Consider the following 11393-nt stretch of genomic DNA (forward strand, 5'->3'; position numbering starts at 1 on the left):
ATAAACTGATGGGTGTGTCTTAAAGGGCCGGATCACATGTGGAATCAGCTGACACCCCAGCAAACAAAATTTGTGTGCAACTTTGGCCCAGTGCATTGGAGGGGGGAAGAAGCCTACGGGACCCATCAATTTCCTGCCTACCCTGCAGTGAGGACAGACAGCATGAGCACAGCTGGAAAAGTAAGAACAAGATCTCACGGTGGGAAATGTGTTCTCCCTAATATGGACAAAAGATGCAGGTTTCTAATTTAGAAATAACATGCACTGAAGGGCAACATGCACCATGCTCTGTAGGACAGGGCAGACACTGGGTTACAGTGCAGCTAGACCTGCTACTAAGTGTCTTTAACCAGAGTGTAGAGAAGCTAGGTCTGTGAACCTCCTTATTGCCACGTTAACATTGCAGGACAGGGGATCTAGTCCAAGTCAAGGGTGACTACTTTGTAAAGAGAAAGTTTTCAAAAGGTCTTTTATCGAAAGTCTGTATTTACATTAAGAAACCAATAATGTGTTATTCTTTGTAATCATATTTCTTTTTTTTATGAACACAGAAAAGTTAAATACGACAAGTGTTTCATAACAGAAATTTGATTCGGGGAACTTAGTAGAACGGTCCCTGTAACCTTTAACCTTTAACGGTCCCTGTAACTCTTTGGTTTATGTAAAACTTCTGACAAGGAGTGGATTGATTTCAACTCATTAGAATCATTCACAGTAAGATTACATTACTGTGTAAATTGTGATTTGAAAGGATCCATCTCTGCACTACTCACAAAATTTCTGCAAAACTTCTATAAGCAGTCTCTTCTCTGCTAAAAAAAAATTGTTCAGATTTTACAGAAAATTAATTCTAATAACAACTGACTCACTTGTTAATGCTAAGGATGCAGACATTATAATACAAAGTTTCCCACAACTTGTTCTATCTGTTTACTGTACCACACAGTGACTGCCAGCAGTATAATTAATTGATTCATGCTATCTACTTGCTTAATTCTAAAAGCCCATGCTTCTGTTGGCTCAGGGGCGATTTTAGGAGTGGGTCAAAAGTCCAACAGCTCAATCCAACAGTGAGAACTGGGTGTTGGAAGTTCAGAGGCTTCTGCATACACTGTGTGATACATTCGATGCTGAAATGATGGGTTGAGAATCATGTAAGGGGCTAGTTGCCAGCATTTTTACTTCCATTTCACTTTATTTTCTTTCTTTCATTATATTTACTATGGCATATTATATTTAAAGAAAAATAGTTAAGAAAAAAGAGTGACTGAAAAAGTTGAAAGAAATAGTGAGTTCATACAGCAAGAGTATAAACCAACCGTATCAATCAAACAAGAATTGAGGGAACTGGGAATCCAGGTTTTTAGGTACAGGGTCTGTAAGAGTGCTGTGCTCTTTGGTTTATGTTTATACTGCCTAGAAAAGCAAAAATAATAATGTAGCCAGGTATGGTAGAACATCCCTGAAATCCTAGGGCTAGAAAGGCCCAGCAGAAAGGTCCCTAACTCAAGGCCAGCCTGGGCTGCTTATGGAATATTTTCTCCAAAATCCAAAGTCTGGGGGTTAACTCTGGGACAGAGTACTTGCCTAGAATGCGCAACGTTCTGGGTTCTGCCTCCAGCACTTCAAAAATATGTTAGCAGTTGTAACTTAGCATTAAACATATACCCAATGATTGCAATTAAACAACCTTTTTGAGAACAGTACAGGTGACCATCAAGAAAAAAAAAAAACATAGTGAAACTTTGTAAGCGCATGCGCTACTTTATGGGGGTGTACTACATTTAGTTACATTTTCCTGACCTTGGGCTATCATGTCCCAAGGTTTTAAAAGGTATTTTTAACTCTTTGTAAATCAGAAGTGTCTGCTTCTGTGTAACACTTACTGGGGGTTGGGGTGGGGGCAAAAGGCAGAGACAGATGCCACATGTATAAAATGGAGAGGACACAACTGCAGTGATCTGGTGGGAGCTGAATTAGCCCTTCACCTTCCAGGTGATCAAGTGCAAAGCTGCAGTGCTATGGGAGCCCCACAAGCCCTTCTCCATCGAGGACATCGAGGTTGCACCCCCCAAGGCGCATGAAGTTCGCATTAAGGTGATACCCCTTCGCAGTTTCTGAAAAGTTAGGTTTGGAAAACTCAGAAAATACTCCACAGCTGCTTCCAGAAATACACTAACATGCTTTAATATGCCGATCCTGACAATGCATTCATTTGTTTCTAAGGCAAGCTATCAATATCAATTGCCAAAAGTTGGACGTGACTGAAAAGTATGTTTAACATAATCCCAGAATTGTTTTTAGCCATGTATTTGTTTATGAAATGATTACACGTCTTGATTCCAAAACCAATTAATACTAAGTAATTTCTAGAGGTTAATTTCCTATTTCTATTTCCATAATGTTTGGAATTTCGAAGCAGTAGTGATGGTTAGCAAGCTCCTCAGAAGCAGGGTTTGAGGAGAAGAGGCGTGTGAAAGCCCCATACTCACGAACTTGGCTGATTAAACTTTATCTCCGATCTCTAGATGGTGGCCACAGGAGTCTGCCGCTCTGACGATCACGTGATTAGTGGATGCCTGGTCACACCTCTTCCTGCAGTTCTAGGCCACGAGGGAGCTGGGATTGTGGAGAGCATCGGAGAAGGGGTGACTTCTGTAAAACCAGGTACAGAACCCCGGGCTGAGCTTAGAGAATCAAGTGCGTGCCTCGCTTCCAGGATCTCGGCGGCTGAACCACACTGTCAACCTGATGGCTTCCTCTTCTCCTATACGCGCTTCCTTTTGAATATAAAAAAATAAGATACGATAAGAGGAAACGCTATAGGAAAAGCATGGGCAAAGGCCTCCAATCGCAAAGACCTTTCTTTAATATCTTTAATTGTGGCTGAAAGCGGTAGGTTGCACAATGCTTATCACTTTGCTCATGTTTTTAGCTTTTTATGTTTTCAGAGGTCAAGGGCAAGTGAAAATAGATTTTCCACAGTGTCACCCCACGTCAATTTTAGCCATAGAACATAATGCCCCAAGCCTTTTTTTTTTTCAATCCAAAAACATAGGTACAATTTAAAACCGAAAAGTATGTTCATCTCCAAAATGATAGCTTTAACTAATTGAGTCAGACTTCTCACCTAAACAGCTGAACTGTAAGAAGAGAATAAGAAAAGACCTAGTCTGGTCTGAGTTAAGCTTTTATTGCTTTCTTTAGCCGGAAAAACAACTAGCGGTAAAATGACACCTTTACCTCTCAGATTGCTTTTTCTATAGCAGAAAAATGGATAATTCATAAATAATTTTCTAAAAAAAAAAAAAAACAGAAAAATCACTTTTTATTTCCTAGAGAAGATATCTAATTCATTCTTAAGAACTTAAATTTCCAGATCAATCTGTGACTTCTTTGCCACATTTTTATTATGCTTTTCAAAAAATAACTGAAATTATTTTTAAGCAATCATTTAATAAATGGAGAATCACAATCACTTTGAAAGGCCAAAAACTAGGCGGTGGGGTGTTGATTCAGTGGTTAAGGGCACACCCTGTTCTTCTGGAGCACTAAATTATGGAGTTACAACCACCTGTACCTCCAGCTCCCGGGGACACAACACCCTCTGCTGGCCTCCAAGGCCACACACACACAAGCGAAATGAACACAGAGCTGCTCTCATGTGCACATGAAAAGCAAAACAAATCTTTTTAAAAAGCAAAAAAAAAAGAGCTATCAAAATTCTCACTTCAATTTCATCCTATGATCAAGTTTAATTTGTTTTGTTTTGATTATAAAATATTTCTTATGTTGTGTCTTTTATTTTAGTATTATTGTAACTATTATACAAGATATCAGATATCTCCAGCATCTACTAGGAAGGTAGCAGCTTGCCTGCAAGCGAAGTATACATTTACACTCAGCAGTGAGAATATTCAAGGTTTGCTTAGGATAATACGTGCAAAGTTTCTACAAGAGAAACTGAGGCACACAACAAATGTTAACTGCTGATCCATGGGGAAATGGCTGGTTTTACCTTTTCTTTTTCTCTTTGGGAATCTTTAGGCTGGGAGGCGATGACCTAGGACATAGCATGGATGGGTCCTATCTCTTGGAGACTTTTTGAAGACACACGTCTCTACGTGTAAGCTTCAAGTTCTTGCTTTCGTAATTCCTGGATAGACATTTAACCTATTTTGTTGTTCTTCCTCCAGGCGATAAAGTCATTCCGCTCTTTTCTCCCCAGTGTGGAAAATGTAAGATCTGCAAGCACCCGGAAAGCAACCTTTGCCTGCAGAACGAGTAGGTTTCTTATTGTCTTCTCGCACAATTGGGTTGCACACTGGTTTTCTTCTGTCTCACGACCTTTGTATGCCTGTGTTTTGATGTGCAGCTTGAAAACGCCTCAGGGGACTTTGCGTGATGGCACCACCAGGTTCTCCTGCAGGGGGAAGCCCATCCATAACTTCATCAGCACCAGCACCTTCTCCCAGTACACGGTGGTAGATGAAATTGCAGTGGCAAGGATAGATGGGGCTTCACCCCTGGAGAAGGTCTGCCTCATCGGCTGTGGGTTCTCAACTGGTTACGGCTCTGCTGTCAAGGTTGCCAAGGTAGGATGGACTGTGGCCCATGGCACAAGCTTTGGTGCGTATTATTGATGCCAAAGGGGAAGCAATTTCTCACAAGCATCCGAGGGTGTCTTTTTTTTTTTTTTTTTTTTTTTGTAGAAGAAAAATAAGCCTCTCCAACCACAGTGAGAATTCACTCCACACGCTCATGAAGAGCAGAGAAAAGCTTCAAGATAGTATGCATCCAGTTCTGGGGAGGGTCCAAGGAGAAAATGGCCTCCCATAGAAGTTATCTGAAGCTTGCATGCTGTTGTCTGCAAATTTGTTATATTCCAGCTCCAAATACACTGAGCAATTAAATTGTTTTAAAGGGACAGGAACTAACAAGCTTAGCCATTTTGGACAAATGGGAGACTTTATAAAGTGGAGATGTCATTACTGTTATCTATACAGCAAGTCAAAGTGGGGAGATTTGTTCTGCAGAGATATTGTCACAAGTTGTTTTTGGTTTGGGGTTTGTTTTTGGTTTTGGTTTTGGTTTTGGTTTGGTTTTTGTGTGTGTGTGTGTGTGTGTGTGTGTGTTTGTTTGTTTTTGTAGACCAGTATCGTTACCTAGAGCCATCCTGCCTCCCCAGTGGAATTTTCCTGATAAGAAAATGAAGGCTTAATGGTAGACCAGAACTTGATGGCACTGTGACCTGGTGCAGCCTCTCTGAGCTGCCTGCCTGATGGAGGCATGTTCTTTAACAAGCAGAAGAACCTGTGGGCCATGGCTGTCTCCTTTTGTGACCGGGATTATGAACAAACTTTAAGAGAAACATTTCCCCAGCAAACCAAAACGTCAATGAAGTCTGAGGCACACCCTTTCCTATCGCTCCTGACAAGGCTGCTTAGGATGCTGCTCATCCTGGACTCACACTGGAGATAGGACACTGTTAGCTAAACTCCACTCTGTGGGACCTAACATTTCCTAAGCTAGTTTGTTAGTAGATCCTTAAAACATCAATCTCTTACTCTAGGTTTCTCCTAAATCATTTCCATAGATTGATGGTTTTGATTAAATTATTAATAGAAAAATAACACCAGAAGGAATTTGAAAGCATGCAGAAAATTCACCTGTTTTTTTTTTTTTTTTTTTTACAAGTGAAAAAGTTGCTGATACTGAATTAAGGAAAAGTAAATATTTTATGTTCAATAATTATATTCTGTATTTTCTATATGACTACCAAATTTTAGAGCTGGAACTGACGTAGTCACTCATTCTACAGCTGGAAAGAAACCCTACTCATTAGTCACGACGGGTTCTGTCAGGTTCTGACATAGCCAAAAAGCAAGCAGCTTGCCTCCTCCCAGCCTTACTTTGTATACCTGTAGCATGGCCACGACTGAGAGGATCCTAGAAGACACGAGAGAATTTATTATATTTGAGACCTCATCACTACAAGCAAAACTACACACACACACACACACACACACACACACACACACACACACACACACTATAAGTGATACATTTTAGGCAGTAACTTTAAACTTAATTTTCTTCCCAATAGTTGAAAAATCTAGTAGTGTATTTCACTTTATGAAAATTAAGATCCAGAATCATAAAGCTATTTGTCTACAGTTTTATTGCTGGCTAGTAGAGAGACTAGAACAACTATCAAATGATCTGCTGAGTCTGAAACTAGAATACATAATGGCCATCACTGCAATCACCATAACAGGCCTTGCATTTTTTTTAAGGCAAAGTAGAAAGTGGTGGTGCGCCCCATAGCATTTAAGAACATTTGATGGGTGAATAATAGGGGGACATATGGTGGGGTTTACTAAGAAGACCTGAAACAATCAAAGTAATGACCCTGCCTTATGGCTTTTGTGGCTTTTTGGTCCTGATTGCAGTTAAGTGCCTGTGCAGTTGCTTATCTGTCTCAAGCCTATTTGCAAGCCAAGGGTACTTGTGGTCATGGGTTTCAATCATTATTAAAATACAGACCCGCTTTTGCAGAAGTGTTTTTTCATTTGCTTTAAAAATTCAGGCTTAAAGTCCCACAAAGATTACATTGGTCACATGTCCTATTTTCTTAAAGTTTCCTGTCCACTTTCCTGTTGCTTTAAGCCAGGGACGACTTCTGAATGCTGCCCAGCCAACTTCTGACCTCAGCACCCTAACTGTGAAAGTTACTACTGAAAGTTAGTGAACCAAGAGAAGAGTTATTTATTGAAGGGCAGTTGGATTACTTTTTAGTCTCCTGGAATAACCTTGAGCAACTGTTTCACTAATTCAAATTGCTTCTGTGCATGTGTAAGATGCTGTTGTGAGGCTCTTAAAGATTAGAGTAATTTCTGTTTAGAATGGAAAGATCATCCAGTGTAGTTGGTCTCAACTTGAGTGTCCCAATGGATTAGGAATGAGGTTCTACCGGCAGAGACTCCAATTTAATTGTTAGAAGCTGCTACTGAATCCTGAGATTAAACAAAAAACTATGTCTAATATATAGCAAAGTGTGAAAACCAATGAGTACTGCTTTGGGCATCCATAAGCAGAAGAGGGTTTGCCAGCCAATGGAATGAAACCTGAGTAGCCATGATAGAGCTGTGCAGTGCAGAGCACTTCCTAGCAGTCACTGTTCTGTCCATTTCTGCATTTTCTGAAAATGTAGGTGACCCCAGGCTCCACTTGCGCCGTGTTTGGCCTGGGAGGTGTTGGCCTGTCCGTCATCATTGGCTGTAAAACAGCAGGAGCATCCAGGATCATCGCTGTGGACATCAACAAAGACAAGTTTGCGAAGGCCAAAGAGCTGGGTGCGACTGAGTGTGTCAACCCTCAGGACTACAGCAAACCCATCCATGAAGTGCTCCAGGAAATGACTGATGGAGGGGTGGACTTTTCGTTTGAAGTCATCGGCCATCTTGACACCATGGTATGTACTGTGGAATGCCTTGAGAGCTGTCCCACCATCTAGAATAATCTCTAGACAGCAAAATGAAAATCTCATGCAGAAAGCTTTTTTTTAAATGGTAATTTGCCATCTCCTTTTTCCCATTCAGATTGCTTGATTCACTGTTATGATAAACCTTTCATCTTGTCAGTTCTACAGACTTTTCTTAAGTAATAATCCTCCTTTAACGAAGGAAAGCTTTTAAATAAGACACTGTAAATTAACTTAATGATTCTCAGTAAAAAAATAAAATAAAATCATTTTATCAAGCAAATTTAAATACAAACCCTGGCCTTAAATGAATCAATGTGCTTTTCTCCCACATTCTTAATATTATTTAATAGTTAAAATTAAATATTCTGAAAAGTGTTTTTAAGTACCATCTTATGGCCAAAGGGAATAACGGAAAGCTTGGGGCCAAGTATTATTTTATTAACGTAAAACACGTAGAGAGGCGTGGCTGCTTTAACACATCTCTCATCTCAGAGCTAGCACAGTGCTGGGCAGCAGCCACCAGCACCCAGACCTACATGTTGGAGTAAATACCTTTTTAAAAAGAATTAATTCTTTTTTAAAAGAATTAACAGCCACACCCCCTAAATGTAAGAGATACATTTTGTAGGATTCTTTACGATTTACATGGGATAGTGCATATAAAATACTCATCACGAAGCCGCCTGCCATGTGGTAAGTGCTCATTTAAGGCCCACTGGGGAAAATGATAAGAAATACTATTGTCAAGCTGACAGTGCTTGTGAGTTTTGGAATGCACACGATTTCGTTTGAATAGTTGCAAATGTCATCCTTCGCTAAAGGATACTTCTCCGGTTACATCTCACCTAACCAAAGACCCCTAGAATTCTACTGAAAATATCCCCAGAGACCTGACAGATCACCATTATTGAGGTTCGCCAGAAAGTCTCAGCGGAGCTGGTGATAGAAAATGGGTGTGGTACCAAGAGTCATGTTTTTCTCGGCCTTGAACTGAGAGAAGATGCCATAGATGATAGATGATCCAAGAGAGATGGCACCTCCTCTTTGCATGGAGGGTCCTTCCAAGCTCAGGGTCCCGGCTTTTCCCAGCACCATAGCTCTGCTGTGATTCGCTTGAAGTTTTTCTCTGTTTGTTGATCTTAAGCTAGGTTGTCAGTTGATTTGGACATCCAAAAGTCTGACAGCCACATGTTCAGAGGACATCTGGCTTTCCAAATGTCAGACCAGTCATCTTCAAGGATTCTAAATCATTCTACTATAGAATGTGTTTAAAACAACAGCAGCAAAAACACCTATTGGAAGGCAAAAACTTCCTGGGTGTTTACATAATGTAACTATGAGAATAATGTAGAGCCAATGAATAACCACTTAAAACATGCCTGTTCTGGATATAAGCACTAGAGCAGGGACTTTTTAAAATCGAGTTTGACAAATGGACGAGAGACAATTTTTGATGATGTCATCATTACATCTTCTTCACCTTCAAAGCTTCTGGCTCAGAGTACTAGTTTTAAAATTGTACTTAACAGATAAATGAAAAGTGAGTTAACTGACTCATCGATTGCCTGAGAGTTATGTGATAGGGAAACAATATTCACCTTTGAATACCCAGGTTTACATGCGCACAATGATGCTTGCTTCGTTCTTGGTTTACAAGGAAGAATTACGCATAGATAAATTAATTCGTTCACTGTTTCATTCAAAAAAATATCTTCTGCCCTTTTCTTCATATTGCATGTAACTGTGCGTTGTGAGTAGAGACTGCGAAAGGATCTACTTTAAATACTCCTTTTTATTCCAGACTTCTGCCCTGTTAAGCTGCCATGAAGCGTGTGGTGTAAGTGTCATTGTAGGGGTGCCTCCGAACTCCCAAAGCCTCTCGATGAACCCCATGTTGCTGTTGCTGGGACGTACCTGGAAAGGAGCAATATTTGGTGGTATGTGCTTACAGCTAAGGATCAAACCCTGAGTCTGTTCGCGCATGTCAAGGTGGGTGTGGATGGGTGGGCATGTGTGTGTGGAGGCCGGGGAATATGTCATTACTTGGGTGCTCTCTGCCTTGCCCTTTGAGACAGGGTGTCACAATGGCCTGTGGCTCACTGGTTAGTCTAGTCTTGCCGGCTGAAATCTGCTAGTTTCCTTCTCCAGACCTGGAAGTACAAGCATTCCCACCACCAAATCAGCTGTTTGCTTGGTTGGTTGGTTGGTTGGTTGTTGTTCCATTTTATTTTGTTTTGTATTATATTCTGAAGATCAAACTCAAGTCTAAGAACTTTATTGACTGGGGCATCTCCTCAGCTTTAAGGATTAAATTCTTAAATTATTTCAGAATTCCTTTCCTTTTATAACAGAAATGGCCAGATTTTAGAAGGCAACATGGGTTAGAAACATGAAAATTACTGTCTTACCTGAGCAAGAACTAAGCAGAGAGCCCCAAGACAAGCTTCCCAGGACCTTTCTGGCTCCTTCTATTTGTGTCTTTGTGAGGCCCCAAAGTACCTCCCAGGACACAGGAAATCCAAGGCAGTAGTTTTTGCCTATACTCATTACCTAAATTGGACAGCTTCCTCACTTTGGGTATAAACATCTGCAGAATAATTTCTGTATGAAAGAACGAATCAGCTACCTTCATTAGCCAGGAATCCTGGGTTATCAGGGCGGCATACTATAAAAATGTTAATGCGATGCAGGACGGGTTGGGCCTCTGTGTCTGACATGCAATCCATAGACTATGGTGCCTGCCCCCTGGCTGGATCAGAGGGTGATACCGCTCTCCTTTCAGGCTTTAAAAGTAAAGATTCTGTCCCTAAACTCGTGAGTGATTTTATGGCGAAGAAGTTTCCACTGGAACCATTAATTACCCATGTTCTACCTTTTGAAAAAATAAATGAAGCATTTGACCTGCTTCGTGCTGGAAAGAGGTAAGCTTTGAGGTTATGTTTATAGTAGAGGAATTGGCTAGCAGGCAACGAAGGAGAAATGGGACAAGAACAAAGATGGAGGGCCTGGCTTCTGTCACCACTTCAGGCTCTGCACACAGGATGTATGACCTAGGGCAATTACAAACCCAAGCCTCAGTTTTCACAGTTTCCAAAATGGACAAAATATGATAACCTACCTTAGAGTGTTGCTGTATATAATGAAGTTTAAATGGGATAATACTGCCTTCACGCTTCTATAAAGTACATGGCAAATAACAAAAAGGAAATGCCGTTATTGCACTGTTATGTTTCTTACATGAGGCATGCAGGCTTTCAATATTATTTAAGAATACCAAACTAGAACCAAAATCTAAATGGCAGTGGTATTAGAATGTTATGTGAGTTTAGAGTTGGAGAGAATGCAAGAGAGATCAGAAAAAGGTGGATCATGCATTTATGGACTTGACCTTGGTGACAAGGGTGGACATGGGATACTTGGGAACGCAGATGGATTTTCACTGAGACTTTTAACACACGATTTACTCACTCACATGGGGACTGTGAATTAGGGAAAATGAAAACAATGTCTTATATTTTGTATTTCAGCATCCGTACCGTTCTGACGTTCTGAGATCATGTTGATACTTTCCCATGCACCAGTTTCTGACCTCTCCACCCCACCCCACCAGATCACAGCACCAGCCACGTCACAGCCTTACTTCTATTCTTTACAGACACAGTCAATAAAGTACTTGAATAATCTTTCCACAAGACGTTGAATTTTCTATCAGGCAGTTTTCAAGCACATGTTTATAAGAGCTATCACACTTCAGATGGGGTACTAGGTACCAATCCATCCTTATTTGACTGACTTGGAGCATCTTTCCTACTGCGGACACTGTCTCCTGTGACATCTTACATTCTTTTTTCTTTGGAATCCTCAGTTATGAAACTCAGTAGAGCACATAGCTCTTTCTACCCCAACA

General features: G+C 40.6%; 1 protein-coding gene and 1 long non-coding RNA gene across 3 annotated transcripts in view; one reads left to right on the plus strand and one right to left on the minus strand.

Moving 5' to 3' along the window:
• LOC129692007 (uncharacterized) overlaps positions 1-2603 on the minus strand; it is a 72479-nt gene extending 69876 nt beyond the window's left edge. Inside the window, exon 1 of the long non-coding RNA XR_008722592.1 lies at positions 2493-2603. This is a non-coding gene — a long non-coding RNA (uncharacterized LOC129692007). The remainder of the gene's footprint in view (positions 1-2492) is intronic.
• On the plus strand, positions 84-11178 carry LOC129692004 (alcohol dehydrogenase 1). 2 transcript variants are annotated; one of them, XM_055628235.1, is made up of 9 exons: positions 84-180; positions 1996-2097; positions 2529-2667; positions 4197-4284; positions 4376-4595; positions 7214-7474; positions 9288-9423; positions 10269-10407; positions 11014-11178. In XM_055628235.1, the coding sequence occupies exons 1-9, from the start codon at positions 163-165 to the stop codon at positions 11036-11038; spliced, it is 1128 nt and encodes a 375-aa protein (XP_055484210.1). In that variant the 5' UTR covers positions 84-162; the 3' UTR covers positions 11039-11178. The 2 variants fall into 2 exon arrangements, with proteins under 2 accessions (XP_055484210.1, XP_055484211.1); XM_055628236.1 differs by lacking the exon at positions 1996-2097 and having other exon boundaries at positions 88-180.
• The last annotated feature ends 215 nt before the right edge of the window (positions 11179-11393 follow it).

This window comes from Psammomys obesus, unplaced genomic scaffold (assembly GCF_907164565.1).
Source record: "Psammomys obesus unplaced genomic scaffold, mPsaObe1.curated_primary_1811, whole genome shotgun sequence".
NCBI classification, from domain to species: domain Eukaryota; kingdom Metazoa; phylum Chordata; class Mammalia; order Rodentia; family Muridae; genus Psammomys; species Psammomys obesus.